We start from the raw sequence: 16,026 nt of genomic DNA on the forward strand, positions 1-16,026 counted from the left end.
TTTGACGATACAAATCTAGGCGTAGTAGTTAAAAGTACACAAACACCATCTGAATTTTCAATCTTAAACAACGAAAATTACTGTTTTGTCCAAAAGAATTTTACGTCGAACTCTCTAGTGATCGTATCAACATTAAAGGAGCGCTAGGACTATGTAAATAATAAATATGTTATAAATATCTAACTTGCATAGTAAGACAACCCGACACTGACAAAACTTAAGCGTAAAACGATAGTAACTAAGGCACTTCTCAGCTTTAAGCTTAAGTGGTTTATATTGATTTGGAAATATAAACATATTTTCCATATACAAGTAATAGCGTTTTTTAAATAAGATACTGCGAGTATTGAAAATAACCAACTTCATATGATATTAAGCACAAACCTAAAGTCGGCCGCGCTTTAAAAGTAGTTGTCAAGTGAACGCATTCTGATTACTCACTTTACTGCTGGGTGGCACGTTTAAGGTGAGATCAGTGGTGCCGGTGTTTACTTCAATACAATTTATACACAATAGTTATATGTATGTATGTGGATTGAGAAAAGAGACGTACATATAAGAACGCATCGAAATGAAAGTAAAATATATCAACGTATTCCCCCAGAATGGTAGAATTGTAATATATGTACATGTATTGTTCTTTGATGTCCCGAGAGCAGACATTGTACACAGCTAGCAGCTTGTTGCCCTAAGCGCTAGATTCATAACGTAAAATATATTTTTATATGTTCTCTGCTAAAATACCACAAAAATTATGATTGACTTTTAATATCTCTAGATTTTAGTAGCAAAGGCGCAAAATGAGTACCTGCAAACTCACTTACAAAAGTATATACATACATTAATATTAATTTATATACATATATATAATACACGCATACACATATAAATATTATAGGTAATGTGAATATTTCTAGAAAGAATTAACTCACTGTTTTTCGTGTATGCGCACGTATATATTAAATTCTCTTGTAAATCTATATATATATAGATATATACGGATGTCAGCAGTTCTCAAATGGTTATTATTTGTAAAAATAATACTGTTTTCATTTCTTTCCCATACTCTAGCGTTGAGTGATTTATTGTATATACATACATACATATATATATATACATAAAATAATTATATATAACATTGAAGTATATATGTATGTATGTATATATTAAATTATGTAATAAAAAGAGCACTTTTTGCGAATCATCATGACTGGCGCTTTTAGAAAGCATTTGTTATAGTATACATATATACATATGTATGCATATGTGTGATATGTTTAATTTACTGTTAGCAGTTTTAGTAATGTCTGTTTAGGAAGCTGTTAAGTACAGATATGTTTGGACCAAACATAACCCACAGGTTAGACTCTTAGAAAATTGGCTATACAAATTGCATATTGAATTGAACCAGTATACTACAAAAATTTCAACTAAGTATACTAAAAAATCATTCAATCAATTCAAGACTCCCATGTATGATGTGCTCGATATAAGTACATACATGCTTACATACGAAAAATATGTCGAAAACCCTCCCACGCTTTTCTCATAATAATACAAGTATTTTTCGGTCAATATTTCTGACAGTTTATATAGGGAATTATTTTTCACTTTTTAGTTTGAAGTGGCTTGGAAGCATGTTTTTTAGTTTTTTAAACTATATTTATATAGATAGATAATTCATGATATTAGCTGCATCGTTTTATAGTCGTACGATTTCGCCTATTTTCACAGAGTGAGATATGAATAGCTGGGTAACCTCACACACCAAATTGGGCTGAAATTAATTCGATAGTTCCTGAGATATAGGATTTCACCTTAAGGTTGGTGATGCCACGTACATTTTACAATTTTTACACCTCCTTCTATAAAGCTCTTCCCTACCATTTTGTTTGTGAAATTTATTGCTTATGCCGCATTAATTTAGTGAGTTAACGCATTTTCAATAGTTTTCAACATAACCGTTATATGGGGAGTGGGCGTAGTTATTATATGATTTTACCCATTTTCACAGCGTATGAAGGAGTGGTAAAAAGGCTTTACACCCAAAAATTTGATTGAGTAAGCTTCAATGACGTTTTGTGGGCGTGGTTCGAATACGCCCAACTGCAATACGACCGCTCTTGGTTGCCAAGGAGCGTATGTAGCAAGTTTCATCAAGATATCTGAATTCATACTGAAATTATCGCTTGCACAGGAAAAAGTTACAAATATGCAAACAGACAAACATGCATACATACAGGTGAAGCTAATAAAAGCGTTATAATATTTACGAAAATCCCAAACATCACTTTACCTTACGGAATATAAAATGTTCAGTTACACCCGAACTAAGAGCTTCCTTACTTTTTCTAAATGCTTTTCTCTTTGATGTTTTTATGTGTTCATAGAATACAACGTTACGACAACCTTGACGTCATTGAAACAAAATCGTCATAGCTACAGTGGGACGATTTTGAAAAAAAAATCATTGATTATATTATTGTTTTTTAATTTTGCGTTTTTGGTTCAAATCATTATTTACTATATATACATTAATATATATAAGACGGACTGAAACACAACTATGTATGTGTACCTCACGTAATTTGAATTGGATATATTCTTTAAAATCATTCACTTTAAAATTATTGGAGAAAAATCTTGAATTTTTACGGCACTCTGTGCCTCAGTAGACTACCCAAAGCCTTTTTAATCTTTCATCTTTGGGAAATTTTAAGAAATATAATAGGAAAAAGTACCATATTTCTGTAATATACTGATACAAAAACAGTGTCATGAAAATCCTCTTATCCAAAATTTTACATTATGTTAGTTTCCTCCGCCTTAAGTTTGGCAAAATTATGCGAAATTTTTATATTTAAATATCTTCATAACATTCATATCACTCACACGAATTTTGTCCATATCTTTGCTAACAACAACCCACTGTACACTTTATCCTCGTTTCGAATTTTTAAGAGCTATTTTTGCAAAATTTGAGACGCTACCACTTCTGAAATGCACTTGATCATAAAAAAAAGGTGTAGAAATCAAATTTCATGTTCGATTTTTACATCTTTTTACAAATTTTATAACGGATTTAAATATGTCATTCTTTCAAATGTCATCAGGAAATTAGAATTGCTATGTGTCAAAATTTTGTTTGAAAAATTAAAACTTGATTTTAAATTGAAATATTTTTAAGACTAAATTAAGTTTTTTAAATGCAAAGCAACTTCATAACTTCTCATATAAAAATTATTGCTAATTGTTTACAAGTAAATAATCAGTGTGTAGTTTTTTATTATTAATATTTTAAGCGGTTTCAAAATAAAGGAACACAAGCATATATGAGAGACTATGGCAACCAATCAAGTTGAACCAAATTCGTCATCAAACATATGATTTCAAAGTTGTCGCAACCTTGTACTCTATATATACATATATAATATATTATAGTAACTATACAATGCATATAAAAGCGTGTTTGCATTCATCTGCATCTCTTTCAGATTATCTGTTTTTAGTTCAAAGCATTCACATACATACATATATGTATGTAGGAGGGGAACTCGGTTTTCAAACATTTTACTTAACTGAACTCACCTGACCGATCGAGGATTTATACAATACAATGCGTCTACCGAAGCTCCATATATTTCAAGAATTAGCCTAGAAACTAACACAACTTGCAACTCATAAGCCATATGCGTAAGAAAGGTATTATCGCAATAACACAAGTCATACCTACTTATGAATGTATATGTACATATGTATATCTAAAATTTGTTTAATGTTACAAACAATAAAAAATTGTACAAACTAGAAACAAACCATTTGCTAAACTTAAATATATATCTATGCTGTGTATGTTTGTATGTTAATATCAACCCTCTAAGTGCCACAAATTGACCGTAGTACTTTTTCTACTCTACAACCATTTTTAATGTTCTGGCAACCCAGCAGTGCGACCGACTTAAGTGCATTCGATAAGTGACATTGCAACGTGCAACTACTCAGTATTTGCCATAAATTAAACGTGTTAAGTTGTGCTTTTGTCTTGAAGTGTCAGTTTTGATTTGTTGTATATACAAACATATAGACATGTCTAAGTGCAAAAGTCTTACCTTCTTACAACACAACATCCCTCAAAAACCGGTACAGAAAATCATCTTTCATTATTTATAGTTTAATTATTGTGTTATAATTTAAAAATTAGTTAAGTTTGAAAAATGGTCAAAAAAAAAAAATTAATTAATCAAAAACTGGTAAGGGAAATAATCCAAACTCGGGGATCGCGTACCTAAGTGCTGCCGGCATTTGTTGACGAATCTTTGCTCAAAATTTAGAAAAGTGCTGAGTAAATCTTGCGTGGTACCGTTTGTGCTGTTAAACTGTTTAATTTGCTTACATTTCTAAATTCGATGAACAAACATTGTATAAAAAATAGTTTATACCTGCTACTCTTAATAAAACTGTTAACAAAATAACATGTGGATCTGACAGCGAACAAACGGAAATAATTCTTTACAAAATGATAGATGAATACAAGTACATACATAGTTATAATATTGACAAAATTTTGCAGAACTTCGCACTACCGATTGATAGAATTTTTATAAAGAAGTGTTTCCACTATCTACCCTCTTGGGTTATTTTCTTCAATCTTAGCTAAATTGAGTGAAGTTTTCACATGTTTTTCACGTGTTTGTAAAACTCTATTAAAAGCGTTATTTCGAGGTTAGAAACTTTTATTTCTATCATTAGGATACACCGCTTATTGATAAAAGTGCAGTTTTATGATGCGGTTGCGAGAATACAGGTATTGAACGTGTTGTGTTGGTGCTTCGTGAATATAACAATATCAGCTGTTCTTTGTTGTCATGGTGTATGTTTGTACAGTTGTTCTCAGTACTTGATTTTTCAGTTTTGTTTACAAAAATGGCATTTTTGCTTTTATTTTCAATCCTCTCAGAGAGCCTTGTTACAGTGACATCACACTAAGTCCGAATTCAGACGTTAAAACATTTGTTGCTATTATCTCTAACTTTTCTCTTGGTGTTCTCCATTGCGTTCACACAAGCGTTTCAAGTCCGTCAACTCCGTCAATTTTCTGCGGTTTCTTTCATATCATATTCTCAAATAATCGCACTGTACACATCATTTCGCCGTACACATATGTATGTTTTCATTAACTAATATTTAACCTAATTCACCGCTTTCTAAAAAATGTGTATACCTATTTATGTATGTAGGTGATAAAATTTAAATTTTCAAACGTATTGTAGAGTATAAATTTGAGAACGAGTTTCAAAATGAGAAGAAATACTAAATTGCGTAACAATGAAATATTACGAACAAGAACACAAAACGTGTTGCCCGAGCACGAACGACCCTTCGTCTCTCTTCCACGTTCTCTCGCCTTTAATCTACGAGTTTTGGCAACAAAAGTATCCTTATTTGAACCAACACTAATTTGTTTGTTGTCCGAGAGTATTTGCTAGCAACATCCATTACATAGAGGCTCTCATGGCAAGTAAACTGCTTGTTGAAATGCGGAATATCGTAAAGTGGTTGCAACGGCAGTTGCAAGTTGCATGTAAAGTTAGTTGCAGCAGTGAAAGTTTACTTTCGAAAAGCTGCTTGTAACGCCGCAAGGAAATTATTCAGAAGACAGTCTAGCGCGTTTCCACTGTTTCTATAATATTTGAACAGAAAAGCGAAATTTGTCGAAAGACAATTTTCTATGGCTTCACTTGTGCTGTCCTAAAAGCGGAAATGCATACACATTTTAAACATTTATTATTATTTTTAACAGCAGATCTTAATTTTATAGTTGTATCGTTACAATGAACCCATTTTAATTGTTTTTTTCCAGTTCCTGTTTAGCTCGGTGAAAAAAAGAACCGATAATCCAGAAGAGACAAAAACAGAAGTTTTAAACGGTGGTTCTCAGACACTTCGAGCAATGGAATCCAACAAAACCATTTACCACATAACAAAATTGATCTACAACGTTTGGCAGTGCTATGACAATCAAAATCTTATCGATGTAACATTCAAATTGGCCAATCCACCTCTTTTGTAAGTTCCATTAAATACATGTGCATAAATAAGTTTTCCTAATAATAAATATATGTATTAATCGTAATTTGATTTGAATTTCCTTAGAGTTCCTGCGCACCGCTTGATAATGTCAGCGGCAAGTCCATACTTTAGCACTCTCTTAATAACTGAACAAAGCATTAATCCTGTTATCGAGATAAATAATATTGATAGCGATATCTTTGAGCGGCTGGTAGCATTTTGCTATACGGGCACAGCACTAATAACCGCGAACAATGCGGAAAAAATGCTAAAAGGTGCCATGACATTAAAGTTGGATGATGTGGTTGAGATTTGTGTTGATTTCCTTTTGGAGAACATATCAGTATTTACAATAAAGCGGTTATATGACTTGGAGCATGAAACTCAATGCTATCAACTATCTAAGAAAATACTGAAATATGAAATAAATAATTTCAAAAAGGTATAAATATAGCAGATTTCAAAATCTTCCATAAAAATATATACATTTGGAAACAAATTTTTAAAACTATAACCCATACTAATTTGATTTATTTATTTCCCACAGATATGTCGAGACCCCATTTTTGTAACGATTAGCGCCAAAAGATTGCAAGCGCTTGTGGAGAGTAATAATTTGAATGTGAACTGTGAAGAGGATGTGCTTGAATCAATTGAGCGTTGGTTTCAGCATAACGTGGGTGATCGCAGAAGACCTCTGCCAGATTTAGTGGCCTGCTTACGTCTTACTAGTTTCGCTGTGGATATTTTGTTGACACGTATTCAAGCTTTGCCGGGTTGCGAGTTATTGGCATATAAGGCTTTGTCGTGGATATCTGAAACTTCGGCTCGTAAAAAAATATCCTTAAAATATACTGAACCTCGCGAAGGGCTGAGTGGTAATTGGAGAACAAAAGAGTTGATGGCCATACAAACAGACGTAAGTAACAGTAAATATTACTAATTTTGACAGAAAAGAGTTTTTGTGGCATTGCTGTAGGGAAACTTCTGCTTCTGCTGATACTGTAGTAAGATATGAACTGCACGGAGTGGCATAAGTTGTGCGAGGGATCAAAATTTCGTAAATTTTTCAATAAAATGGTTGAATTCGAATTGTTCAGAATTAAGGTAACCCTACAAAATTAATGTATAGCATTTCGCTATAACCCAATTTTCGGAACGGATTTTCGTAAATAATATATGTATATAAGTAATTTTATTTTAATAATTTAATTTCTTACAGTGCGCGGACACAAATCACGGTTACATATTTCGGTTTAACAAGAAAAAAGATACCTGGGTGCTATGGGATAAAATACTGATAAACGCTATTAATTTTGAAGTAATTCTTGTGGACGATACTTTGTTTTTTATTGGAGGTAAAATAGTTTACGAAGCGATAAAAGACGTAAATAGCTGGAATTTGAAAACGAAAACATGGGAACGTTTGCCCGACTTGAATAAAGCCCGATACTGGTCAAGTGTTACAGAATTGGATGGTAAGATCTATGTGATGGGTGGACGGACGAATGTTGACAAAGTATCACAATCGGTGGAAGTGTGAGTACAAGTGTAATTATATTGCTTTTTTTGTAGTTTCGGCATACAATTTTCGAACATTATTGGTTTGAAATTTTTGCCTCGAAAATAAGTAAATATCAAAGAGTTTTTATATTTATTTTAGATATACGAAAAGAAACGGTTGGAAGGAAGTATGTGAACTAATTACGCCACGTTATGGCGCCCGTGCGGTAACTTTAAATGGCAAAATTTTCCTAATTGGGGGCCACGATGGATGCGATTTACAAGTACAATCTGTTGAACGCTACGATGCTATTACGGATACATGGACCGCATGCGCACCTTTGCTTAGCGAGCACTATATGCCTGGTGTAAGTTGAGAGAGAAACTGAAATTTTTAACTTCCCGCTAAGAAAATTGAAAATTTTCTAAAAATCGGGAAGTTATTGGTTTCACCCCATTTTGCAAAAATCGAGTTCTCAACAGATCTCGACGTTCTGAGGGTCGAGGAAGCTTCCCCGAACATTTCTACGATGATGTCCGTATGTCTGTATGTATGTGTGGATGTATGTAAACCTCTTATAACTTTTAAACGACTCAACCGATTTGAATAAACTAAACGGCATTCCAAAGGGGTTTGCACTTGAATTTCGTGTAAGTTTGGACCCAATCGGACCAGTAGATTTCGATAAATCTCAAAAATAAAAATTTAAAAATCGTTTATTTTTCTTCAAATTTCTTCGGTTGATTAAGAAATTTGGGAAATAGTGTTATATTAAACTCCCATTAAACAGTGAAAAAAACGAAATTTGAACGTTAACGTATGAAATTAGCGGGAAGTTGCAGGGATGGCCCTTGAGGCCAACAGTTTTCCACATTTTTTTATTTGCGTTGCTAACTCATCCATTATCTCTTCATGTTATAGGTGGCCATACACAATCGACACATTTATGTAATAGGTGGTTGCACCCAGAGCCCAAATGCGATCGTAGAACGCTACGACGTTCAGGCCGACAAATGGATTAAGGTAAATTACATCATTTTCTTAAATCGAAATTTTCAACGATAGCATCTCAATCATTACGATAATTTACAGGTTTGCTCTCTGTTTAATGGCCGTTGGGGCTTAGGTTGCTCTTTTATAGACAAACAGCTTTGGGCCATTGGTGGCAGCTCCCAAACGTGTTATAAAAGTGCTGTGACAGTTTACGATACGAAAAAGAATAAATGGTCTGAAGCTGAAGCACTGCCTAGGGCTGGAATTTATTACAGTTTTACAGTCTCAACCACACTTTTAGAAGAAGAGAAAGAAATTAAGGAAAATGAAGAAATAAAGAAATTGAAAGAAACTAAGGAATTGAAAAAAATGAAGGAGGAGAAAAAAAAGAAGGAAGAGAAAAAAATAAAGGTAAATAAAGAAATAAAGCAAGAGAATGAAATGATGGAAGAGAATGAAATGACGGAAGATAGTGAAATGAACGAAGAGAATGAAATGAAGAAAACGAAAGAAATAACGGAAAGAAGAAAGAGAAAGAAGAAGATAAATATAAATACTTAACTACAGTAGCTAAGCTGCCAAATGTGAAACTTTATTTATTAAATAGAAATAAAAAATATACTAAACTTTATATATCTTTTCCCGAGTTCTTTTACTTTAATAAATTATGAAAATGAAAAATGATACTTTTAAGCAAATTTATTTGTTTGATTTTATAACAAAAGCCTAGATTAAATACCAAGTCATCCCGTGGAGTAACGTAACCAATTTTCCTTTGAAATGAGAGAGAGGATTTTGCACAATAAATTTTTCGTATAAAAATGTGTCTTCAAAAGAAAGTTGAAAGATATGTTGTAGACCATTACTAATATCGGTCGGTTCATTCAAAAATATAAAATTAGCTGAAAAACAAAAAACGTTAACTTCGATTGCACTGAAACTATAATACCTTTCATAAATTTTTCCACACAAAGACTTGATCGATCAGTTAGTATGTCAGCTATATGCTACAGTAGCCCGATCAATAAGCAAATTCTTGGGGAAGAAAAGGCGTCTGCAAAATTTCAGATGAATATCTCAAAAATTGAGGGAATAGTTCGCGTATATATAGACAGACAGACGTACATAGCTAAATCGACTGATGTCTTCGACTCAACCTTCTGGCTGTTACAAACTTCATTGCAAAGTTAATATTCCCTGTTCAGGGTATAATAATGTATAATAGAAAATTAGATAACTGCTGAAAGACATGTGGCATTCTGGTAAGTTCCCAAAAGTCAGGTGATACAAAAGGTCAAGTTCTCATACACACACAAACATACATATGATAATTTCAGTATGGCTTTGTAAACTAAAGAGGTTTCGATAAATAATAAATAAAATATTAGAATATATATACATATATATATATATATATATATATATATATATATATATGTACATACATACTATATACATATTAAGTTAATAAATATGGAATCCAAGGCATTCTGCCTTCGAGTCTGTAAAGCCAGTAAACAAGTTCACATTGACGACAAGGTCGCCAAGCAACGCTTGTCCAAAGCGAAACGGAAATAGGTTAACAAATCGTTTCGCCAACTAAAAGCCCCTCTAGCCGACGTCTAAACTGTGACTGCCGTTGAGAAAGAACACAACCGGCAGTAATTATGTCATTTGTTGTTGAAGAAATTTACAGTAATAGGCGGTTCAGAAGACCAATTACTGAACCTAACTGCCATCCAAATAGTTATAGAGCCGAAAAAGCGCCAAATCCACTCAAACACAAAGAACAATCACACTAAAAGGACGCGTGTAGTCGACGTGTCGAGGTTGCACACTTCACGCTGGGTAATTGTATCGATACGGTCGCCGTTGTGCCACACAATATTGTGCAACAATTGAGGTGAGTGGAATACATGAGCATTTCGGAAGGATTCGAAGACATTTTCCTAGCCTAACTTTGCTATTCTCTGAAGAGGGAATCACTAAAAAGCCAATGGTTAATATTTTTATTCGTAATCGTGGACCTAGGCTTTCGTGCGTGCGATGAAAGTTATACTTTTTATAGAGTGTTTATTCTCGCTTGGTTTTGCAACGCAAATATTTTAGTGAACTCGATAGCGTTACGGATGTGCCTTGGACGAACTTTTATTTGTTTTAATGACATTTTGTGCACAAACGTCAATTGAATACCAACTACACACTTTCACACAAAGACACACACACGAACCTTGTATTTGTTCTGATTATCTTTTAATGCTTGGATCACATACCACACACATTAACATGTAGACACGCCTTCACATATGCTAACTCAGCGGGAAAAAGTGCAGTTAAGTGCTGCTCGAAATGCCGTTTAATTATGAATTTCATTCAAATCGATTGCCGTTATAATTGTTGACCAATTGTGTTGTTGTTATTAATAATTGATACGCCTTTGTCCTCGCATTGGCTGCAATAGCCACAAGACGCTCACCTAACATTTAGTTGCTCGGCACAACAACAGCAGTTTGCAACAATTGACAATGAGGAGTCTATTTTTATTATTGCGAAGGAACACATTTTGAATTCCTTCACTTCATTTGCACAATGCTCGACGAGACAGCGCATATTGTTAAAGAGTTTGTTTATTGTGTTTTGAGCAGAGGTGGCGCCAAGATGTCTGTGACACTCTATTATCTACCGCCGAGTCCACCATGTCGCGCCGTTTTATTGTTGGGCAAAATGCTGGGTATCGATTTCGATTTGAAGATCGTCAATGTCTTGGCCGGTGATCAGTTGAAACCCGAATTTTTGCAGCTAAATCCCCAACACTGCATCCCAACGATCAATGATGAAGGTCTGGTGTTGTGGGAGAGGTGAGGCTAATAAACTACATACAAGAGTGTGCTAAATAAATTATGCTATGATTGCTATTATTTTTTACTTTTTAGTCGCGCGATCTTACAATACATGGCCGCAGCTTATGGAAAAGACGATTCTCTCTATCCGACAGATGTCCGTTCTCGTGCTTTGGTCGATCAGCGAATTCAATTTGATTTGGGCACCTTGTATGCGCGGATGTACGACTGCTATGTGAGTATACTCCTAGCATATTGGGCAAGTACGATGGTATTAAGTCAGTCTAAAGTTATATGTGAACTGCTTTTGATTCATTTATATTACATATGAGTAAGTATTTAAGAATTAATGGAGCTTAAAGTTTTGAAGATAGCGCGCCGTTAATGCCGTAGCTGCTCATTTGTCGGAAACCGTCGATATCCGAACACTATAGCATATAGCTTCCTTATGAACTGAACGATCAAAATCAAGTTCTTGTTTGGAAGCTTCGTGGCAACTGAAGTTAACGTTTTTTCTTGTTTTTTTGCAATTTTGCAAATTTTCAGTTACCAACTGTACTCTGGAGCGCTCCTGTGGATGAATCGAAAAAACCTCGTTTAGCCGAAGCTTTCGATTGGTTCAATACCTCTTTGAAGGGTCACGAATTCGCTGCACTAGATCACTTTACGATTGCCGATCTCACCTTGTTAGTTACCGTTTCGCAATGTGAAGCTTTTGGTTTCGAGGTGGACTCCTATAATCGTGTCAAACATTGGTTGCGACGCTGCAAGGACTACATGGCACCGTACGACTATGAGGTAAAATCAGAAAAATTTTTACCTGATACTTTATTAATAAGCCTTAATACTTTTCTTAACTAGGAACTAAATGGCAGCAAAGCAATTACATTGGGAGATATGTTTCGAGCAAAAACAGAGATCCCATAACTTGAATGTTGATTAAAATATTTAGTCATTGTCAACTAATGTGAAAAATGGGGTATTTTTTTTGTTTCCGAAGTAACAAAATGTTTTGAAACTAATTTATGATAATAATAGAGAAATTAAGGAAATATTTGCAAGTGGATTTACAACTTCAATATTTCCACAAAGGTTCTTTAATAAAAGCAACAACATTTTTCATTACTATGAAAGCAAAAATATTCCCCATTTCTATTGGTTGTTGTAGTTCTAATGAAGTAGTTTGTTTTGAATTTTGAAATTCTTAGTAAAAATAAATGACACCCTTGTAGTAAATAGCACAAAGCAAAATCATTCCGCCTGAGTCCTTATTGAAACAAAGGTTGACTATGAAAAGCATGACATACATACATACATAGATACACACATGCATGCATATACAAGTACAAATCGACGGCGAGACTCGTATGGTAAGTTTAAGTCAGCAAATTTAAGTAATCAATAAAACGAAATCATTTTCAGTAAAAACCACCAATATTTAACCGCCTCAGGTGACACAAGTTAAGTAACCGCTTTCTATGAAATTTTTATTGCGTTTTTAGTAGAAATTAAATAAACGCTTAATCTAAATGTGAAAGCATCTCAGTAAATGTAGGTGTTTCCGAAAAATTACGCCCACAGCCCACGGCTAAAAATAAATTTAACTGGTTTACAAAGGGTGGCACCCACCTTCGATGTGTTTGTGTCGTCTCGGGACGGGGCAACCGGAAACACAAACAGCCAAATATGTTTGTGTATGTGTGAGTAATAGTATCAAAATCATTCTAAAATTACACACTACAATTGATTTTCCAGTTTTTCAGCTCAAGGCGCTGAAAATAGTAAATAATTTAGCAAAACATTTAATATTTTATATGTACATACATTGTATGTATACATTAGCTGTTCTTTAAAGTAAGTTATTCTCTTTAATATTCTATTAGGTATTAATAAGTATCGAACGAATATATGGTAATTAGGGTTAAATTGCAGATTGAATAATTGTAAAATGTTAGAACTAATTAGAAAATGAATATTTCAAGTATTGTTTTAGTTAAAGGCTTCTAAAGTGAAGTCGCTCTATCAGTTCTATCAATTTATTTTTTAAATTTGCTGCAGTAATTACTTGAAGATAAATGATCCGATCACTATCTAATCTTTTCTGCAAGTTCTCCTTACGTACCTCCTTACCTGACCAACTAGTTTTTTGATCTGATCAAAAATCGAATTTTGATAGACTAAAAAAACTACCAACATTTTGGATAAAGTTTAACATTTTTTTAAACGCAGTGGCGCACCTTTTTTTCTTAGAGCCGTCGGAAAACCTATGTTATTCGAAAAATGTTTGGTATTCTCTTCCAAAATATCGACTATTTTTAGGCTATCATGATATGAAAAGATCCTCAAACTAAAATGTAGATGATTCTTTATAAAACTAGCTCTAACCTCACTTCAAACTTCTTTCCTAGTTTTTCGATTTATGTCCGATGTCTTAGAGACTCTTTGGGTAATTAATGACTTGATAAATATATATTTAAAATAATAGTACTAAAGTTTTTCAGCTTAGTTAGTATTACGTATTTAGTAAAGTATATTAATACTAGTGCAAGTTTTCTTAGTGTCCAGTATGAATGAAGTATGGGATGCTCCTAATGTCCGATAACCAAACATGTTTTTCCTGATAGACGTAACTTAAAAACTGTTCATACAATTCATCACCCTTTCGAAGACACAATAAAAATATCAAGGTTCAACCATTTTTTGGATAATAATAGCAGTAGAATCTTGGTCATATTCTACTAGAGACTTTAATGAAAATAGTTAAATATTATTGGGTGATATAGTATCGTCTCTTTTCAGTCCATAACGCAAAAAAAATCTCTGACAGAACTAAACTATAAGGAATTCCAAATTGTGACGCCAGCAAAACAGCTGATATTGTCAAAGTCAGTGAGAGCGAGTCAGCGGTACAGCAATGTACTCAACCTACAGCAAATGAGAGAGAGTGTTAGTACTGATAATATTGAATTGATGCAGCCAATATCGCAGTTAGTTTTGTGATCGCTAGTGTAATTATATGTAACTATATATACCATATATAATAAACATATATGTATGTGTGTTTGCATTGTTGTATCATCTTATTAACGTGTCACTTATTGTGGCAACTTAATTGTTTTTGTGATTGTTGGTGATACAGAAGATATTCCTTCATTTTTTCCTCTAATTAAAAACTAAATTAGGTTACAAGCATCAGCAGCAACACTGTAAACATATATAAGTAGGTAATTTCCACAACACATTTAGGTTTGTTTAAAAGTAACACCACGAAGTGGAGCTATTTTTAATAAACCACCCGTTCCTCCCCATTTTACTACATTGACAACAGACACACTGCTCACATGTGGCACATGCAACATGTATATACCTGCATGTATAACTGCCACAAGTTGTCTGGTCAATGGACAGCAGTGGTAGACAGGCGGCAGAGTTGTCGTTTCCGTTTTGGGCAAACGATAAAACCGCACACCCAACAGTCAATGCCCACCCACAAAACATGAGGTACTACCATCACTAGCTTTAAACTGTTTCTCGGCTATTGGCGTCGCTGAAGCAAAAACCGAAGTTGCCATGAAAGCTGTCAACGGGATAAGAATAGAATACTCGTAGAAATGGACCATGGAAATTTTTCCGCTCATGCCGCAAGCCACTTCGACAACGGCTTCATATCGCAGCATCGGCGTTGGACTTCAGTTGGCCATACTCGCAGTCTCCTCTCGGCTATTAGCACGTGTGGTCTACCTTTCGCGCGCTTTTCGCTACGCAATAACAAAAGTTCACAAGTCAGTGCGTGTGCACGTTTGCCACAAGCGCAACAACCTGCGCTTTCTTTCGCTATCGCGGCACGTAACCGGTTAGAGCTAAACACGTGACTAACGCAGTGTACGAGTGTCGTGCGAACGCGTACTTGAACACCACATTGTTGTTGGCTGCATTGCATTGCTGCGTACGTGACCTTTCGCAAGCTGTGCGGGATGTCGCCTACAACGACTGGGAGATTTGTGTTCCACGCATTGCTGTTGGCTCTACTTTGCGTGCACATTTGTGAGGGGGTTGCAGCTTTGTTGCAAAAAGAATTGTGGTTAGGTTAGTGTGACGCAGCGTGACCCTTTAATTGGCTCACGAAGCAATAACATTAATTAACACGCTCCATAATGATATCTCTTCTTTTTTTCATTGTTAACTGCTACTTAACGCAGAGTGCTCGTGCATGTATGCCACCGAACGCAATGCAACCAGTTGGGGCAACATCGCCATTAACGGAAACACTTTGCGTGGCGCCAAGAAAGATTGTTACTTAATCTTCATCGTGGGTGGCAACGATGAGTTGGTCGCCCTGCGCTTCCAGACGCTGCAGCTGGCCGCCGGGTAAGTCTAGTGCGTATGTGCGCCCACATGCAACGCAGAAGCTGTCAAGTTCTTTGAATGTCAAATAATTAAGTAGGTAGAACGTTACACATTTGGTTTGGCAAACCAAAATACTCACATTTACTTCCAAAAAGTACAATGTTGAACCGCGCTATATTTTGCTTACGAAATTTTGTTGACGGAAATACGAAATGCCGAAAGCAATCTAAATTTTTGTGTCCACGTCGTGCAGCAGGTGAAATTGTGATGTGT

The 16,026-nt window shown here is 34.6% G+C and overlaps 3 protein-coding genes across 7 annotated transcripts in view; all 3 read left to right on the top strand.

Moving 5' to 3' along the window:
* Positions 1–3,984: 3,984 nt before the first annotated feature.
* LOC106615220 (kelch-like protein diablo) lies at positions 3,985–9,197 on the top strand. 4 transcript variants are annotated; one of them, XM_070105771.1, is made up of 8 exons: positions 3,985–4,140; positions 5,861–6,066; positions 6,154–6,511; positions 6,617–6,988; positions 7,292–7,608; positions 7,733–7,940; positions 8,495–8,596; positions 8,666–9,197. In XM_070105771.1, exons 1-8 carry the CDS (start codon positions 4,087–4,089, stop codon positions 9,125–9,127), a joined length of 2,079 nt encoding a protein of 692 aa, XP_069961872.1. In that variant the 5' UTR covers positions 3,985–4,086; the 3' UTR covers positions 9,128–9,197. The 4 variants fall into 4 exon arrangements, with proteins under 4 accessions (XP_069961872.1, XP_036226042.2, XP_036226047.2 ...); XM_036370149.2 differs by lacking the exon at positions 3,985–4,140 and adding an exon at positions 4,147–4,250; XM_036370154.2 differs by lacking the exon at positions 3,985–4,140 and adding an exon at positions 4,682–4,804.
* Positions 9,198–10,072: 875 nt separating this feature from the next.
* GstD11 (Glutathione S transferase D11) lies at positions 10,073–12,660 on the top strand. 2 transcript variants are annotated; one of them, XM_036371367.2, is made up of 5 exons: positions 10,073–10,469; positions 11,212–11,424; positions 11,500–11,641; positions 11,953–12,204; positions 12,268–12,660. In XM_036371367.2, the coding sequence occupies exons 2-5, from the start codon at positions 11,225–11,227 to the stop codon at positions 12,331–12,333; spliced, it is 660 nt and encodes a 219-aa protein (XP_036227260.1). In that variant the 5' UTR covers positions 10,073–10,469; positions 11,212–11,224; the 3' UTR covers positions 12,334–12,660. The 2 variants fall into 2 exon arrangements, with proteins under 2 accessions (XP_036227260.1, XP_014086751.1); XM_014231276.3 differs by lacking the exon at positions 10,073–10,469 and having other exon boundaries at positions 11,041–11,424.
* Positions 12,661–15,129: 2,469 nt separating this feature from the next.
* Positions 15,130–16,026, top strand: part of Sol1 — a 42,204-nt gene continuing 41,307 nt past the window's right edge. Inside the window, exons 1-2 of the mRNA XM_014231307.3 lie at positions 15,130–15,492; positions 15,606–15,774. Of these exons, the coding sequence (XP_014086782.2) occupies positions 15,381–15,492; positions 15,606–15,774 (281 nt within the window). The 5' untranslated portion in view covers positions 15,130–15,380. The remainder of the gene's footprint in view (positions 15,493–15,605; positions 15,775–16,026) is intronic.

The sequence above is a fragment of the Bactrocera oleae genome, chromosome 2 (genome assembly GCF_042242935.1).
Source record: "Bactrocera oleae isolate idBacOlea1 chromosome 2, idBacOlea1, whole genome shotgun sequence".
NCBI lineage: Eukaryota > Metazoa > Arthropoda > Insecta > Diptera > Tephritidae > Bactrocera > Bactrocera oleae.